General features: G+C 38.4%; 1 protein-coding gene across 5 annotated transcripts; it reads right to left on the bottom strand.

Annotated features, from left to right (window-relative positions):
• Nucleotides 1-212: 212 nt before the first annotated feature.
• Nucleotides 213-18,389, bottom strand: rufy3 (RUN and FYVE domain containing 3). 5 transcript variants are annotated; one of them, XM_074638793.1, is made up of 19 exons: nt 17,907-18,389; nt 10,613-10,786; nt 9,574-9,691; nt 9,221-9,322; nt 8,767-8,890; nt 8,138-8,202; nt 7,806-7,871; nt 7,648-7,717; nt 7,480-7,569; nt 7,236-7,319; nt 6,881-7,048; nt 6,189-6,286; nt 5,080-5,199; nt 3,757-3,892; nt 3,581-3,669; nt 3,457-3,487; nt 3,131-3,208; nt 2,598-2,696; nt 562-2,318 (listed from the first exon to the last, which is right to left on the bottom strand). In XM_074638793.1, exons 1-18 carry the CDS (start codon nt 18,154-18,156, stop codon nt 2,640-2,642), a joined length of 1,920 nt encoding a protein of 639 aa, XP_074494894.1. In that variant the 5' UTR covers nt 18,157-18,389; the 3' UTR covers nt 562-2,318; nt 2,598-2,639. The 5 variants fall into 5 exon arrangements, with proteins under 5 accessions (XP_074494891.1, XP_074494892.1, XP_074494894.1 ...); XM_074638790.1 differs by lacking the exon at nt 2,598-2,696 and having other exon boundaries at nt 213-2,318; XM_074638791.1 differs by lacking the exons at nt 2,598-2,696; nt 17,907-18,389 and adding an exon at nt 12,757-13,344 and having other exon boundaries at nt 213-2,318.
• Between the last annotated feature and the right edge of the window lie 1,619 nt (nt 18,390-20,008).

Below are 20,008 nucleotides of genomic sequence, written 5' to 3'. Positions count from 1 at the left end.
AATGTATGTTTAAATATGCAAATGAGACATTATCTTATTAAATATGTGCTAATTTGCATAAATGTCCAGAACAGAAATCTGAACATTGGATAAAGCCAGGTTCAAAATTATTGTTTAATTTTGTCGACATATTATTTTGGATATTTCTTTTCATTGCTCCATAAATCAGAAAATACTGTCCAGGTTAAAAATAATCCAGAATCATACACCAGTTGGATTTAATAAAAGTTTATTGCTGATCTAAGAAGCAGTTTCCATCTCGCGTGTTAATTAGCTTCAACAAGAACGACTAAGCTGGTTTTTACTGAGCTTCTAATTATTCTTCATATAAATCAACAAAACATAAAAACAGCTGTTAGAAAATAAAGATGCACTGATGTGTGTCCACTTCAAACCAGTCAGGCAGAGAGCCATGCATTTAAAAGTGCCGTAACATGATGAGATGCCCAGAAAAAGAGAGAGTTTGATTAATCCAGAGGAAAGACTAGAATCTAAATGTTGGATTTTATGATTTAACTGCTGCACTGTTTGTGAAAAATCTGACTCTGATGTGACAAAGCATTCACTGTCAACAGGAGATGATTTTAAGCCATTTTGTTAATGCCACTTCTAACTAATACAGAACACAACAGCAACAGTAAAGACATGTTTTACCACAATATTCAGCTCTGTAAACTTTAAGGAATAGTCTGACATTTTGGGACATGATCGATGAGATGAGATCGATATCAAACAAGCTCTCATCCCAACTCATCAAATACCGACGCTTTGTCACACCCATTGGTTTCACGCCCCTTGGTGTCACGCCCCTTGGTGTCACTTTAGAATTAGGCTTCAAAACCACTTAGTTAGGTTTAGGAAAGACCTTCCATGGTTTGGCTTAAAACTACTACGTTTGTAGAGTCCAAATGACACTGAACGTTGTGAACACGGGACACAAACGAACAGCTGATTGTAACGTGAAAGTAAAACTTAACGCAAGGGACACGAACAGCGGTCTCCTGGATGAAAGCCTTGTGTTTGTTGGACCCATCCTCCTGTGTCTCTTTCGCTCTTTAAGCTATGTCACCACACTCCCGGCGCACTTTCTCAGAGCGATTGCTGTTGCCGTGGATGGGTTTCCACTGTAGTTAATGGAACACCCAGTGCGTTTCATACGGTTGCTAAAGAGTGCCTTGTGCGGCGGTGCTGAACGCCAACAGCTGTGACAAAGCTTTGGTATTTGACTTGCTGGGAATGAGAACATAATGATATCATGGTAACAGACTAGATAAAGTCCAGCAGTCTAGGATTTTGGTCATAACAATGTCATTCAAATTAAATAGTTGTATTTTTCTGGTTTTAAATTCTGTATTACAGTTTTACAATGTTCTTAACTCATTAGACTGAGTGTATCACTATAATATTTATGATCGTTTTTAACCATTTTAAAGTGTATAAAAAGCTTTTGACAGCACACAGTCTTTCTCAAAGTGCTAACACATGTTTAACATCATAGTATAATATAGTAATATTTGATTTTGTCAGTATCAGCTTGAATAAGGTGCCACTTTGAGCACAAAAGTGTGAAAATTCATGCTTCATCAGGGTGAAATAACACATCATATACTGCTCTGTATATGATACACACGGCTGTGCTCCATTATAGCACAGCTGTGGCTAAAAAAAAAAAAAATCCAGTTTTTCCTTTTTCATCTTTTAAAATTAAATTATTTAAAAAATATTGTCAGTTGACCATTATTACCATAATTAATAATCCACTTAGTGGACATTGTTGGAAAGTCAGTTTTTTAAATGCATGAGATGATTCAAGTTGTCTTTTTATATCAGGGATCTCCATCCAGGAGCCATTTTTACAGCTTTTTAAATGCAGGTTTTCACTAAAGAAACACGACAGCAGCTAAACACGCACCTTCAGCCAGAAAGGAAGAATTAAGGCGACACCAGTATTTGAAAAATGAAAACCTGCATCCAAACCACTCTCAGTGGCACACGTTTGGACACTTAAAGCAACTAAAATATCGCAAGTTCAGAACCCCATCGGATCTTTCATAACGTCTCGAGTCACAAAGTCAAAAAGTGCATTTTTGCAGTGCCATTCTTTCAAAATAAATGCCTCTGGTTGGTTTCCGTGTGTCTGACCATCGTGTCTTGTAGTAAAATGCATAGTTGCTTCATGTTGGCGTTGAGGCGTATTGTTGGAGTAACAGAGAGAAGCAGGCTGTACACACAGTCTCTGGGAGGATGGAGGAAGGCAACGGCAGCTCGTTGGACACGCAGCTCTCACAGAAAACGCCGCTGCAGTTCTTACACTGTATCTAGAGACACAAAAACAGGATCATAACACACTGTGACAGGAAGTTACGGGTCGCTGGGTCACTCTTTTATGACTTTCTTGAGCAAATTGTGTCTCAAGAATCCACCATTTTAATAACTCTTCTAGCACTTTGGCTGTTTCCCCTGAACTAAAGGTCCAATAAACCATCTGACATTTCTTTTTATAATGTATTATTTTAGTATTAAATTATGCAGCACCTTCATTGATCCAACTGAAGATATAAAAGGAACTATATTGTTTCTTTAAAGCTGTTACTGACCTCTTGTTAGTGTGTTTCCATGTCTCTTCTTCAGATAGTGTATTACTTAAGTGCTGCCAGTGTTTCTCGAGGCAGCGGTTGACCAGCAACTCCTGTGTTCTGTGAGGTAAAATTACTGTTTTTGTCAAAGGAGTCTGGTGGCTTTGAGGAGAGCGGCTTCAGTTCCCCTTAGGAAAGGGCTGTCTGACAGCAAAGTAAAGCTGTGAAAATATTCTAAATAAAGCGTACACTTAAACTGATATGATATTTTTAGGTGTCTAAAATTTGTTTAGCCACCGCCCCCGTCCACAGCAGTACATCGCTTTGCTCCCGTGCGGTACCTCCTGTTTGTTTCTCCAAACTGGGGGTGTGCCGACCGTCATCTACTGTAGGTAATACACTGAATATGGATAAGTAACTCATAAAACCCCACTTCAAAACATCCATATTAATGTCAAGACAGGGCCACTATAAGCTTTTATAAACAAACTAACTAAATATTGTAAACTTTTAATGCGAGACAAGAAGTTCAAATTAATCTTCCATCGTCGTACCTTTGTCTTCAGGAGGGAGTCGTCCTGTTCACACATCGTACAGATGGAAGGCTGACTGATCTCCACAAAGGGCTCGTCCTGAAGAAAATCAACCAATAATATGACTTTCATTACATCCAATACTAATACTACAATACTAGTACACAACTTTATTGATAATTATAAGAGTGAAGAGTTTTTATGTGAGGTAAATACTTGAATTGAAAGTGTTTAGTTTGAGTTTTCTTACACAATTTCCTCTTTATTTTTTAACAGCAATAAACCAATCTCAAGCAGATCTATGGTAAGGCAATTCAACATTTTATTTAGTGCATCTTAGACCTCACCTGTTCGTCCTCATGGTGTGACCTTGAGGACCTTAGAGGGGGAGAAATTAATATATTAAAAAAAACAATATTCCATCAAATATTTATATTTTTTCTAAAAGCTGCCGTTCTTAAAACTACGTACACGCTTGAGCTCAGACTTGTTTTATCCTCTGTTCCAGTTTGTAACTGGTCATTCTGGTCCCTTCTGACTGATGGAGATTCTGGGGCACGCTGTTGGAAAAATACACACATATTATATAAAAGGACAAAGTAGTTTACTGCATCTTAACTTTAGCATAATTATGACCACAGGTTTACTTTTGGTATGTTCTCTGGGAGTCTCCTCTCCCTCCGATGAGTACTGGACTGTCCTGACGCAGCGTCATGATGATGATGCTGCTGCTGCTCATTCCTTCGCTCTCGCTCTTTCCTCAGCTCCAGCTCCAGATTATACCTGAAACAAGACAAACACAATGCATTGAACACAAGTTCATACTAATAACATTCATAATAATCATGCTTCGTCCGAAGAAAAAAGATAACAATTAAAGGATTAAAGGAAAGACATGCAGAATTCAAATGATCTGATCTATTATCAAGACAAATAATAAATACAGAAAAACTCCAATTAATGGCACATGCAGCATTTTAAAAATTAATCAAAGGGTTTATATTCTAACTATAAAGCAAGGAATCTCTGTCTGTCACTGTCCGCTCATCCGATCTACTTCACACTTGGCAGGTGTATTGCTGGGGACCCCATGGAGTGCAGTGTTGAATGTGGTGCAATTTGGCCAGATGGTGGCGCTATAACAATGAACTTGACGTTTTGGTCTTTAACTTTTGAACCATAACTCTCAGAAACTAAACGTTTATTTTTTCCCTGGATTTTGTGGGTCCAGACGAATATATCCATATAAGCTACGCCCATTTGCATCAAGAATGATTTTCCGTCATTTTGAATTTTGTCCAAATCAGATTTTTACACATTTTGAGCAATCGTCACCAAATTTGGTACAGATCATCTCTGGACCAAGACGGAAAAGTTACTTTTTTTGTATTTTTGATGTTCCATACAGTTTTGCTATAGCTGGCCCTCAAAGTTAGCTCAAATGATGTGGGCAGGGCTTATATTACAAAAAATGTCTTATCTACTGCACGCTTTGTGCTATTGCGACCAAATTTGGTTGACGTGTGCAATGTCTTGCGATATTTAGGTTGTAGTGGCCTCAGTTTTAAAGGTAACGTGAAGAAATCAGTATCATATGAAACTAGTAAACCTAAGGAATCCATTGGTACCAACCATGTCATATGAGCTTGTCGCAAAGGAGACTAAATAACGCTCCAAACTTACGCTAAATTTTGGCAAGGAAAAACTGGCATGGCTATTTTCAAAAGGTGTCCCTTGACCTCTGACCTCAAGATACCCACGAGTCTTCCCTTTACAGATTTGACCACTCCCATGTTGATAAGAGTATTAGATACTTGACAAATCTCCCTTTAAGGTACATTATGAACAGATAAAAAATGTGTGATTATTTGCGATTAATCAAGATTTACTATTAACAATCATGAAATTGATCACGATTAAATATTCTAATCAATTGACAGCCCTAGTATTACCATTCCTCCAGACTTTACCTGTGCTTCCTCAGCTGTTCCACCTCCTCCTGCAGACTCTCGATTTTGTCCCCAAACTCCTGTTTGAAGAGCCGGTTGGCCTCCACAGCCAGACCCCTCTCTCTCTCGGCCTGTTTGCATCTGGTTAGGGGAGGGGGTGTCACATAAACGTATGGTAAAATGAAAACTTGACAAAAAGAAACAGGGTTGGAACTAAAACAAAAAAAATGAAGAGTTGACTGGGGATCAGGGAAACTTTAGCCAAAGAAGATGAAGCAGGCTGTTGATTGTTTATTGTTTTATTAGCCTAATGATTACTACAGTTTACACCAATGCTATGTTCACATACAATTCAAAATTAATTAATTAATTTTGCCCTTTTCTTTTTGCTTTATCTTGCTCCTGTCTTGGCCTTCTACACTCGAATGTGGATCACCAAATGACAACATCTGACACCAGTCCCTTAACACCAGTTCAGTCTCTGGTAGTGGTCTTATTCTTTGGAATAACATTACAGCAAGTCCACTAACTCCCAAATATCCAGGACGGATCCATCAAATCTTAAAACTGTTCACAGTAGACTTTCAGACGCCATGCCATCTACTCATCTTACCTTTGCCAAAAAAAGCTTTAATGCGGTATTTTTAAGAAACGCCTACCAAATAAAAGTATAAATCTGATCCGTCAGAGAACACAAGGATTAAGAGCTGCTAAAAGGATCGATTGAGTCCACACTACTTGAAGCTGATGCTGGAGAGCCACTGCAGCAGGTTGTGGGAAAAAGTTTTTTTTTTAATTTTCAACAACAAAGGAGCATCGTACAGAAAAGATAACATCCTAGTTTGGTTATTTCTATATTGTATGTTTGTTTTCAGATTGATGAAGCTACTGCTGCAGCTGCAGCAGCTTCCCTGCTGCTGAGTTCAGGTTTCTGGCCTGCTTCACCGCATGCTTCTCACTGATTACATGGTTAAAACAAATAATGATAATGAAAAATAATGAAAGTGGAGGGAGAAAAATGACAAAATAGGACAATAAGATGTTTTTGTAGGCAAGTGATTCCATGAAGAAAAACAATCTACTGAAATAATTGTTCAGAATAGCAGCAGTCATGGCTGAACGCTCCTTACCTGGTCTCCATCTGTTTAACGGTCCCCGACATCTGGTTGATTTTCTCCTCCAGGCGAGTGATGGCTTCACTCTTCTGTTTAGAGCCGGCGTCAGCACTCTGAGGAAGATGAGCCGTGTTAGTTAACTGGAAACAATAACTCAGCACAAGTTGTTAAAAGATTACACAACCCCTGTGCAATATGCAACCTCTTTACTTTTTAATTTAATTATTTTATTTTATTTATTTATTTTTCTTAAATGATTATTTTTTTATTGCTTCTTATATTTTGTTATAATATTTTATTGTATTATATTTTATATCAGAATCAGAAATACTTTACTGATCCCCGAAGGGAGATTGGGACTTTACAGTAGCTTTTATATAAACATAAAGAAATAAGTAAGGAAGTAGAAATACAGGAGTAAGTAACATGTAAATTATGTAAATAATGCTACAATATATAACACAATATATGTAGAGAAATATAAGTAAATAATAAAAATAAGAATAAGAAATGAGAATATGTTTGTTAGGAACGAGCAAAAGCTGCTTAGCAGCAACATTTCAAAGATTTCTCACTTTGAACAATTAAAGTAGATGATGACATTTTGGGATATTATTGACTGTAAAGCAGGAAAACCAGCTGGTCATAAGCTGGTCAGTACCCTGACGTGATGTGGTTAAACGTGAGGATCAGAAATGCAGCCTCACCTGTGACTTGTGGCTCAGCTGTTGGTTGATGACGCGAAGGTCTTCCAGCTGCTGCCGGAGCTCCACCAGAGCATCCTGCTTCTCACAGATGTCTTTCTCTAGCATCTTCATGGACAGCTCCATCTCTTGCTTCATCCCGATCTGCACTTCCAGCTCCTTCTCTACATCCTGCACAGAGACCGCCTCTAACTTCACATACACAATTGGAAGAAAATATTCTTTTCCAGGGATTCTACCTTTATAGGTCAAGCACATACAAACTGTGATAACATCTACAGGTACTCTCAGAGTGTCATGACAATATAAACATCTAAACATGAGAGTAGGGAATCATCATCAAGAGCCTGAAACGCACCAATCGAAGCAAAGTTTCCTCTTTGAGCTGCTTGCGTGTTTCACCCAACGCTTGTCCGTCTGGTGCCGAGTCGCTTCTTGATGCCTGTATAAAAAAACAGCAACACACTTTACAGGACTGAAAAAAAAATGTTCATTGCGAGCGGTTTGTCATGCACTGATCAATTTTTTTATTTTTGTGCTATTTTGCTTCCATGTTTATTTTACTATTCTAGAAAAAACAATTGAATTGATGATGTGCTGACCTTCCTGGACTCCAGCTGATAGGAGCTCTCCTCCTTTACTCTCTCCACGTCTTCTTGTAAAGTGATGATCCGGTTATTTGCCACTGCGAGCTGCGGAGACAAAAGTCGGTCTGTAAACAAAAATAAAACCAGCAGCTGTGTTGAAGTTCAGCTGTGGACGACTCTCACCTCTTCTGTTAGCTTTGTGTTGGACTTTTCCAGAGCGTCCACTTTGGCCTGTAGGTTATTTACGGATGCACTACAAACAGACAGAAATATCACGTTAGTCAGGAGGAGCTCAACGCGCTGCTGAAGAAGAGGGTGAAGAGAGACGGTCACTGACAAACCTTAAATGTCTGTTCAGCTCCTCCACGTAATTCTTCTGATCGAGAATCGCTGTGATCTGACCGTCACTGAAGGAGCAGAGAGAGAGAGATGTTCAACATGTTATGTGCCTTTTCTATGTTGTTTTCCCTTCACACTGACACAGTGACAGGTGTCAGTGGGCAAGGTGTCAGTGTGTAACTATGGCAACGCAGTGTGTTCAGAGTAACGTCTTCTCAATGGTGTGTTTTTAGTGTTAGTTGTGCTGAAATAAAAGACACACACTACTATTAAGTAGTTTGAGAGACTAAAATAAAACAAACACTGAGATTAAAGATGAGAAAGCAGCACTCACCCCTCTGCACTCTTACTACTGTGTCCACCATCTTTGAGGTACATTGAAAAATCAATCACCCCGACCTGCAGGAGTAATTTAGTAAGAAACAGATAATCAATGAAACCACTTGGCAGCTCTCATGTCAAAAACGTAGACAACTTAGGATGTTCACTTTGCATTTTAATGCTTAAATGTTCTGTTCTGGTTTGGATGCATTCAGGGTATCTAAATATTTCAGCAGTCAGTACAACCTCTAATCAACAAGAGATTTGTAAGTGGAGAGGTTTCACTTCATTGTACTTGGGAGTAATACTTGTTTACTAAGCTAATGACAAACTGGCAACCTGCCAGTCCTCCCAGTTACTCTGGCTTCAGTCCAAAACTGACAACTAATATTCAGTGCTTACACAAACACCCCACTACCACATTACTTACTTATTCTAAAAAGGAAAAGCTAACATTTGAAAGTCAAGTACATTGTCTCACTTACTGCTGCTGCTGTTATATACAGCATTTCAGCTCACACAGACATCATGTGATAGTTTCAGTTATCTGAGAGACCAATTTGACAGTTTCACCTAACGCCACAACATTGTGTTAGAACCCAGAAGTCGGATTTTGAGAAGTGAAAGTGAAAGCTGAGTTACCTGAGAGTCCAAGTCCTCTCCCTTCATACACAGATTGGCATCAATGACATTTAGTCCGACGAGCAACCCGGCGATGACGGCTCCCTCCTCCTCCATCATCAACGCGTTCGGCTCATAGAACTCACTAAGGAGAAGAGATGAGAGTTAGAAATGCTGTCACTGTTGGGGGGGGAAGAAATATCATCAACACCAGGCGTGGAATTTCATCATTTTGGGGGCAAGGCCACTTAGACTTTGGACTCCAGCAGACCCTAGCGGACCCTAGCATAATGGTCTTAGCTCTGGTTGAGGTGCCAGTATTTTGGTCAAGGTGGGGCAACATATGTGCACACTGTTTCATGAGGTGATTGAAATAAAAAGAAATAAAAAACAATTTTCTGGATCACATAAGATCTCATCCTCACTTCTACACCATTATTCTAGGAGCCAGTGGGCCTCAACGCAGTAAACACACCTGAGCAGGTCCTTTCTGTTGATGATGGTCTTCATATAGTCGGAGAGTTTCTTCTGCATCAAGGCCAGTCGCAACCAGGCACGCCCTCTTCCTAGAGGAGTCCTGTAACCAAACACATGAAAACAACTCCTTACAATCTTTACTAAACAATTTGCTAACTAGCAGAGCAGCTCCAAATGGATGCCAGAGTTAACTTTTGCCGAAAGGAAGTAATTCCCATGCTATTTATTCTTTTCATGGCATTGTTTTGTGCACACATTTTGTAAAGCACATTTATAAAACCAACAAAATCTTAAGTTATGACGGTGAGAAATCTGTTTGCCGTCTTTAGGGTATCGATATAACAGACTCACTTGAGGCCAGGCAGGTCTTTTACACTGGCAGTGATCTCTCCTGCTTCAGGCGTCAACTTCTCCACCAGCTCCAACGCCCCCCAGAACGACTTGTTCTGCCCCAGAAAGGTCTTCTTGGCTGAGGATTGAGGGACAGAGCTTGTTGAGCTATTTTGTTTTGAGGAAGTTGTGTCATTGAGTCATCACCCTGGGCAAAATAATGAGCAACGGAAACTAACTACAGAAGTGTATACAAATGATAATCAATACAGAACATAAAATCAGCAAATTTGTCATTTGAATCATCCCTTTTACATCTCTCTGGTTGGTTTGAATATGACGGATGGTGGGGCTGCACAATTAATCAAATTTTTATTGAAATCGACTCATAAGAGAGAGATCAAGTAATGCAGCTTTGAACAGATGACTCTAGTCGTGTTTCCATTCACATATTTATATTAACATTTTGAAGTATCGCATTAGAAAAGCTGTATGGAAACGGCAGAACTCAATAAAATTTCCTCGATTGCGAAAAATGTTTTCACGCTCGCTTGAGGTGAATTTTGTCGAAAAAGGGTTGATCCGCTAAATGTGATATGGAAACGCCTTTGCCGAATAAATTCTGACGTGGCGAACATTTAACTCACATCACTGATCAGCTGTTTCTGCTGTCGGCGTCTTCCTGGATATATGTTTATATCGTCTTCGTCTCCGGACAACATGAAACATGGCCGATACTAGTAGCTCACATGAAAGAACAATTAAAACTTAACCCCCTCTCCATTTTTCTCTCGTAGATGGTTAGATGGCCAAGCCGACTTGTTTCGTTTCCGGTTTGCAACCTCTACTTCTTCTTCTATTCTGTTTACTGGTGGAATACAGCCATGCGTAGTCTATAGCGCCAACTTCTGATGAAATTACGCTGTAGCTGAATTTATTTGCTCCAAACCACGCACCTAATTCGGATTCCTGTTTTTGCGACATTCCAAAAGTTCGCTTAAAATTCGCTTGACAACTGAATAAGAAAACACGGCTAGAGTGTGAAGTGTGATGTACATACTTTTCAACCCATGTTTCAGACAGTGCTCCATCACGACGAAGAACTGCTGGAGAGGTGCATAGTCAGAGTCAAGTGTGCGTCCGAGGTTGAGAGCTGACTCGATCAGGCCCTTGATGCTCAGTTTGGCCATGTTCATCAAGTTAAGCCTTTCGATTGCAATGGGATCCTTGGGATCTAAAATAGAGGAAAAACAAACACAGGAGAAGGTCATTATAGTCCTCATAGTAATGACACAGAATCTGGTCTAACAGCAGCAATGACTCATGAGCTAAATGGATCGACAGCCGGAAAAAACATTTTAGATGGTTCTGCATTTCCTTTAGTGCTACAAGAGCCAATGTTTTCCAGGAAGTAAGAGTTAAGTAGTCTTGATATGGAAATTCAAGACAAGAGGACAGAAAACAATAAGATTTTGTTGGAAAAGAAAAAAAAATTTATGTTTCATCTGTAAGTATGATACGTAAAACTGGCTCAGTTTTAAAGCTAGAGTGAAGATACTGGCATCATATGAAACTAGAAAAACCTAAAGAATCCATTGGTATCAACCATGTCATACTAGCAAATGAGGCTAAATTATGCTCCAAACTAATGCTAAATTTTGGCAAGGAAAAACTGTCATGGCGATTTTTTAAAGTGGTCCCTTGACCGCTGACCTCAAGATATTTGAATGAAAACGGGTGGTTGGGTACCCACGAGTCTCCCCTTTACAGACATGCCCACTTTATGATAATCACATGCAATTTTGTGGCAAGTCATAGTCAAGTCAGCACACTGACGCACTAACAGCTGTTGTTGCCTGTTGGGTTTGAGTTTACCATGTTATGATTAGAGTATATTGTTTATGCTAAATGCAGTACCTGTGAGGGTTTCTGGACAATATTTGTCATTGTTTTGTGTTGTTAATTGATTTTCAATATTAAATATATACATACATTTGAATAAAGCAAGCATATTTGCCCACTCCCATGTTGATAAGAGTATTAAATATTTGACAAATCTCCCTTTAAGGTACATTTTGAACAGATAAAAAATGTGTGATTAGTTTGCGATTAATCATGATTAACTATGGACAGTCGTGATTAAATATTAAAATCGATTAACAGCCCTACTTTAAATATAAACCTAAAACAATGAATAGCTTTGAAAGAGAAAATGGTTAAACTAGTAAAACCTCAGTTAAGTCAGCACTTAATGTTTTGTGTGATCCATCTATACGTTTATGCCTAATCCATTATCTATGTAAGCAGATAACTAGACGCTGAGAGGCTTTTAGTAGAGGACTTCTACAGGGTTATATTATCATTATTTACATCTTTAATACATTAATACATTTGTAATCTTTAGTTTGCATAGACTTAAGTTATAGAGCATAAAAATCTTGACTTCCAACACAAAATGACTGCAACTAAAACATAATGAACACACACATTTGGTATTTCATGACAAATGTTTCCGTCATTGTCCTCCAGGTTTAAGTGCTGCAGTGTTGAATTTGCCAACTGGCTGGAGAAAAGTCTGAACTGCCTCCATTTCTCAGGAAAACCGTGGACCTGCCAATCTGTGCCGAGAGAAGGCGTGGCAAGAGATGAGGAAGAGGAGAGCCTTGCTGTATAGCAGATATTATGTTTCCCATCATATTTAAAACCATAAATGAAATACTGCAGCATGAATCTGTTCATAACAAGCTAACTGACAAATTAAAATATCTGGATTCAGTTGCATCCTGTTTTGATTTTCGTCTCAGTGAGAGTAAAGAACGTGCAAACCTATTTCTGCTGTGTGCTATATTTTGTAAGATTAAGGAAATCAGAAATTAAATATGATCTACCATTGTTGTCGATTTGATTTACTGGAAGATAATTAATTCTCACGACGAAACAAGCGCCACTTCCTGGTTGTTTGGTTTCACGGCCCTGGCTTATTTACAAACAGCGTCACCCTGTTGTGTAACTCTCAGACATCAAACCGTCTTCCCTGGAATCCATCGTGACAACAACCCAAACAGGACACATTATCACAGTTCACTGGGTGAAACGTGTTGCGTCTGGGGACCTTGTGTACCACCACGCCCAAACAGAGATCACACTGTGACTGTGCACACACAGACCTCCTCTCTCGGACGATGAGCTAATCTGTCACATTACCTTCATGGGCCGGCTCTGGGTCTGGCGTGAGGGAGATGTCGTTGAGCTCGCGGAGGCAAAGCCACTCGCCATCGACAGACACGCGAAAGTTGCAGAGATAAATGGTCTCCCGGGCGGCCTGGGTGATCTTGTCGGTGGTGGGAGTGGGGGTTTCGCTCTGAGGCGTCAGCTCAGACATGATGACTCAGCTGATGTGAGGCAAAACCAACACCACCGAGGGAAAAAGGCGAAGTAGCTTTTGTTCCAGAGACCAGTGAAGGCACCCGAAAAATTAGAGGAAATCAGAGAGGATGAAAAGAGCAGCAAAACAAAGAGGATAAAAGGCCAAAGACGGGAAAGGCCCAGCAGGTGTCTGAGAGGCTGCTGCTTTTCCTCCTCTTTATGCCTGCATCCTCCTCCCCTCCTTGTTACAACTGAGTGCTGCTGTCTTGAGAAAGGCTGCCCTGCCCTCTCATCCTCCACCTCCTCCTCCTTTTCAACCCCTTGTTATCCCTTTTGTACAGACTGGGGGGTTTAAAATGCAAGAGAGCACCGAGCTGAAAATCACAGCCCTCCTCCGGTCAGCTTAGCACCGGTTCACTCTGATTGGACTGGCTGTGCAGCACCGCAGTGAATGCTCTGGGTGGGTGTCGACCAAGATGGCTGACAGTAGTGCTGTTGGGTACAGCAACACATCGTCACGTGAGCAGATGGTGCATGCGTAAAAAAAAAGAGGGGGGGGGGTCCCAAGAGTACCCAGCCAAAGCTAATGATGCAGCAGAGGACTCATCGGTCTCTCAAGCATCAACAGTGTCGTCTGACCTGAAACAGACGCCTGTTATTTGATAATGAAATTATTGAGCTGGCTGCAGCAGGACAGCAAAACACAATGAGCTACAAGGGAAATAATAATAAGGCCAAATGTCCTGGATGTAAATGGTCACAGTGTTATTTTAATTCACACTTCGGAAAACTTAGTGATATGGGTCTTAGAAAGTCAGAAAAGAAAGACAAACATCGGTGTTTTGGTGTGGTTTCTACAGGCCTGGTGCATGATGATAAAATCAAAAGCCACACTAGATATTGACGAGGAGATGATATTTAGGTGATGACGTGCGGTGCTATCAGAGGACGTGAAAAATACACATAACAAATTTGAGAAAAAAAACAAAAAAACAATATACCCACATAATTACATGGCTTTGTTGAATACTCAATTCTGATTGGTTTATGACACCGTTCTACGGTCTGTTATTTCTTTATAGCAGTCCGTTGCTATGGTTGCATCCGAAATTCCATACTAACATGCTATTTAGTACGCTAAAACAGTATGTGAGATATTTTAATATGTCTAAAACCATATCATGAAACCAATAGTATGCAAATTGCATTCCGGTGAAATATTACAGTATGCAACACTGGACACTACAGCGGCATAAATATCCCACAATGCAATGCGGTAGTGACGACGACGTTCATAACAGACGTTGACAGACGGCTGTGTAACATCAATAACGCTTCAATTTAAATGTAACTAAAGATTTCACTTTGCTTAGCGTAATATGTATTTTAAATTAATTCAGACTTTGATTCTCACAAATCGTCGTTTTGGTCACATGAGGTTGGCACGGGTTACCATGGTTACACGTCTCTAAATGGCAAGGAGGCTCTCAGGAAGTGATGAAGTAAATTACTGCTCAGTGTGTCCAAAAAGATACATACTACTGTTTATTCAAAGTATGTTGAATGATAGTACACATATTGGGTATGTAGTGCATAGTATGTGATTTCGGACAAAGCCTAACCGTTGCTATGTATAACAGAACGTTGCTATGCATAACAGACAGTCGCTATGTATAACAGACTGTGCTATGGCCACAGTCCTAATCTCGGACTCTGGAGGACGACTTCGGTGTCAAATTATTGATTTCTTAAGTAAGTAGCCGTGTAATAAGCGGGATAATGAACAGCGTGTGTGTCATTGTTGTGAAATAACTCCTGACAGGGCAATGCATGAACCCGACGTGAACATTTGTAATTGTGTTAAAAATGACTGGGCCAACAGAGCTTTCACTGTTAGTTTCTCTCGGCTACAACAGTCAGATAAACTGAAAAAACTAAGTAGCTATAAGTGTTGAGCGGCCTTAAGAACCAGGAGGAGTTCATGTTTAAGCTCAATCATGTTGCATGTGTCCGGTGGCTTGCAAACCCCTTTTTTTTAAATGTTTGAAAAGTGTGCTATAAAAGATCTTATTAGATTCTTCAACTAACTGATTATCAGATTTAATTAAATAATAACTGTATGTCGTATTTTTTTAATCAGACTTATTGTTTTATCACAGATAAATACAACATGATTTCTTGAAATCTAAAACTTAGTTATTTAAGACCAGTGCTGTTTATTAGTAACTAACATTTATTTTCATTATCGATAATCTTCAGATTAATTTCAAGAACTAGACCAATAAATCGGCTGATATTAGCAGACATATTGGTATTGTTGTATATTCGTCCAATAAGAAACAAGAAATTGGAGTACAGAAACGCCAAAGATATGTTTGAGGTAATTTACAGTGTCACCATTATAGTTTGTCCATCAGAGAGCACTGACAAGTTGTACTGTAAAATGTCTGTCAAAGGCTTTAAATAAATAAATCTAAGGGATCAGTGCCAAGATTGTGGTTTATAGTTTTAAGAAAATGACTATCTGCAGATATATCGTTATCTGACCAATGTAGTAAATCAGGCGAGATTATTTTCTCATTGAATAAAATGTCCAAATTTCTCAGAGCCCAAGGTGACATATTCAAATTGCTGGTTTTGCTTGAGCAACAGCCCAAAACTTCAAGGCTATTCAATTTACACAGCAACAAATGTAAAGCATTTTGGATTTAACTTAACTTAAATTATTTATTACCCACTCCCCGTATTGAATAGCCTAAAATGAGAAAATTACTTAGAAAAGAGTCAAGGACCATAGACTGTATATGAGAAGAGGACGTAGTCACCGTGACATCCCCCATTGGTTTGTGGACTACCGTTTTGAAGCCACTTGTTCGGCATTATGGATGTCGCCATCTTGTTTTTTTGCAACAAGAAGTGACACGAGAGGGTGGAGCTAAGTACAACCGAATGCTGAAAAAGACATTTTTAGGCGACCAAAATGTTACAATTAACTTTTATGAACTGAAAACATACTGTGAAAGGGTAAAAGTTGTAAGACGAAAACACGGACAACACCCAGACCAACAACGCCGTGGTAGCAACCTGTCAATCACAAGGTAGCCACGCCCTAAAGCATACCCTGCTTTATGGTCTATTTGACTCTAAATGGGACCATAATTTACCAAATGAACATCATGCTGTGTTGAAGAAGACTTGAAACTAGCGATTGAGACCATAAACTCATGTTTACAATGTTTACTGTGGTAATAAATCAAGTGAGAAGTAGGGTCATTTTCTCGTAGACGTCTATACAATCAGACTTCTTTTTGCAACCAGAGGAGTCGCCCCCTGCTGGCTATTAGAAACAATGCAAGTTTAAGGCACTTCAGTATAGGCTTCACTTCTCAGACCCAAAAACAAAACCTTACTCAACCAAAAAACATGACTAGCTTTAGTCAACCAATCGATTTAGAAGAGACAGCCCTAGTTTGACCCAAATCCCAGAAAATATTTTGTATCATATTGTAATATTGATCTTCAATGCTTTGGTGTAACACTGACAGATAATACTCTTATGATAATTCAATGAAAATGTGAAAGCAATGTTCATCACAGAAGAAACTTTGTGTATAAGTGTTGTTCAGCTAAAGCAATAAATACCAAAGTCATAACTGTAAATGTTTGGTTAGTTAATGTGAAATGTGGGTGACAACAAATGTGAAATTTATCACAGATACAGAGAGCTAGCTATGACCAATCCACCGTTAAATTTATACCATAGCAGCAACCAGTAAGCAATTAACCAAGTCTGTCAAAACAGCACATGACACACACACACACAGGACATCTTGTTGACATCAGCTACTGACTGATAAACCACCTAGATTATTTACTTAATGTGTTTAGCTAGCTGTTTGAGAATGACAAGATAGTTTATATTATTTATTACCTTTCTAATAGTAGCCATTGCCAGTTTTCTCAAATCATAAGGAAGTAGGAAGTTGTTTTGTTTATGGACACAGACAAAGGTTAGCTTACAACACTAACAAGCAACTCTATTCTTTCTTTTTATCATTATCATTATTATTATTATTATTTCTTTTCTTCATTTTATTTTGAATGTTGAAGTTGTTTTCTCTAGTGTACTTAATTAGTTTGTCTATAAGCTCAGCTACTTAAAAATTGGTTTATAAAACTATTGTAATTACAAACTGTAAATTGCATATATGAAAACAACCTTGAAAAAAGGGGAACAAATATAAAAGTATAAAAATAGTAAAGTATAAGTATAAAAAACAACAACACTAACAAGCTGACTGCAGGTACAGTTGGAGGATTGGTGTTAACTAAGTTGGTAAATATCTGGACTTTTTGTACAATTACTTCTTTGATTTATTGGATTTTGTGCAGAATACCAATAAAAAAGACTTTGAGCAAATGTATACCATAGCAGCAACCAGAAAGCAATTAATCAAGTCTGTCATAACAGCACATGACATACACACACAGGAAACCTTGTTGACATCAGCTATGCTTACTGACTGATAAACCACCTAGATTATTAACTTAACTAGCTGTTTGAGGATTAGAATCAACTGACAATATACGTTTATATTATTTATCACCTTCCTAATATTAGCCATTGTCAGATTTATACTATCGCAGCAACCAGAAAGCAATCAAACAAGTCTGTCAAAACAGCACATGACACACACACAGGACACCTTGTTGACATCAGCTACTGACTGATAAACCACCTAGATTATTTACTTAGCCAGCTGTTCGAGGGTGATAATTAACTGACAAGATAGTTTATATTGTGTATTACCTTCCTAATATTAGCCATTGTCAGTTTTCTCAAATCATAAGGAGGTAGGAAGTTTATGGACAGACAAAAAGTTATCTTACAACACTTACAAGCTAGCAAAGCTTGGTAGTGTTGCAGGTACAGTTGGAGGATTTTGTTAACTGGTTTGGTAAATATCTAGACTTTTTAAAGCACTTACTTTTTCGCTTTGACTCGATTCGTTCAATCCTGAAGTCAAACTGTCTGAGAGGAGTCGGAGACAGAGACCCAGCCTTCCCAAACCTCAAGTTAGACGAGTTCAAAGCCTCCTTGAAGTAGATCACCGAGGTCGGAGAGAGAGTCTCATCTGGACTCTCAACGTGTCCGTTTTCATCTGACGAACTTTGTCTCCCAGAACTTTCTGACACCTCTGACTGCTGCAGAGGTGGATCTCCCACCGGCTCCGCCATCCTCTCCTCTCCGGGTTAAACTCACTTCATGTGACCGAAGCGAGAGAGAGGAGCTGTCTGTCAGTCAGCGGTCAGGTGGCTCGGTGCGGTTAGCTACAAGCTAACTGCGGCCATCAACCGCCGCGGCTAAGCAAAGCAAAGCACAAACAATCAATAGACCGGTTCAGTTTCAGTTTTACTGCCAAACATCTATCCAGTAATCACTCCGCCTTTCGCCCTGTCCTCCACAGCCTCCTCCTGACCCGGAAATAGCTTCGCGTTAGCATTTTTTTGGTCAACTCTGCGGTTGCTAATTTCGCGAGAGTTGGAGTTTGCGCCGCTGTGTCATCCGTTAACCATGACCAGAGATTATACAAAAGAAAGGAGATGAGTCACTAGTGGTAGGATGAATGCCTGGATGTTCCCATGATTCATTGCGATACTAGCCGTGATACTAATGTGCTTCTTCTCCCGTTTCAAGACTCTCTGATGAACTATTAAGCTACTTATTGTTAACAGGACACTTTAAAACATTCAGAAGTGCAGGTTGCTGGAAAACAATAAATTACCTTTTACGAAAATACACTTTTACGAAAATATTTTTTCGTAAAAGGTAAAAAATACTTTTAGGAAAAAAATGATATATATAGGAAAAAAATAAATATATATATATATATACACACACACTGTATATATTATTATTATATTGAGGCCACAATTTACTACTTTGTGTGCACAAGATAAAATGTGTTCTCTCATTTCAATTAGAACATTCAGAAGTGCAGTTTGTTGGAAAACAATAAATCACCTTTTATGAAAATACACTTACGAAAATATTTTTTCATAAAATGTAAAAAATACTTTCAGGAAAAAAAATATGTATATATATACATATATATATATGTATATATATACACACACACTGTATATATTATAATTATTATATTGAGGCCACAATTTACAACTTTTTGTGCACATGATATAATTTGCTCACTCATTTCAATTAAAACGTTCAGAAGTGCAGTTTGCTGAAAAACAATAAATTACGTTTTACGAAAATACACTTTTACAAAAATAGTTTTTGTAAAAGGTAAAAAATACTTTCAGGAAAATATATATAGAGATATATATATATATATATCTCTATATATAGATATATATATATATATATAGGAAAAATATATATATATATACACACGCACATTGTATATATTATATTGAGGCCACAATTTACTACTTTGTGTGCACAAGATATAATTTGTTCTCATTTCAATTAAAACGTTCCCACGCTTTGATTAATTCGTTGAAAATAAATAGCTAACATAAAGTTAAAAAGGATATGGATTTACAATGAAAATATAATGAAGTAAATATATAAATTAAAAAATTAAATTAAATTCAGAATACGGTCACAAACATAGAAGTGTAGCAAACGTGTCGTTTTGATGAATTATTCTACACAGTTTCTTGTGCACATCAGCAGGCATGTTGGAGACACATTGGAAACAGTTCACACAGCTCCACCAAGGGCTGGGCGCATCATCTTGATTTAATTTTTCCATATTTTTCACTGTAATAGCTTACAGGTGTGGCTGTAATTTATTTAATTAGCCTTTATTTAACCAGGAGTAAAAACTCATTGAGATTAAAAGATTGTTTCCAAGAATGTCCTGGCCAATATAGCCCTTTTCAGAAAGTATCTCAGGACATTTTTCAGTGTGCAGGATGTGATTTGTTTATTCCTTTGAATTATTTTGTGTACAGAAACATAGTCTGCAGATTAGTGAAAACTCCAACACTTTTCCTTCAAAGCATGTTTACCTGAATAATCTGAATAGCACAAATTTTCTGCCTGTTTATTTATTGGAAAAAA

This window comes from Sebastes fasciatus, chromosome 6 (assembly GCF_043250625.1).
Source record: "Sebastes fasciatus isolate fSebFas1 chromosome 6, fSebFas1.pri, whole genome shotgun sequence".
Classification (NCBI taxonomy): Eukaryota; Metazoa; Chordata; class Actinopteri; order Perciformes; family Sebastidae; genus Sebastes; species Sebastes fasciatus.
Note: the sequence above shows the minus strand (reverse complement) of the source record. Positions and strands in the feature narration are given on the sequence as shown.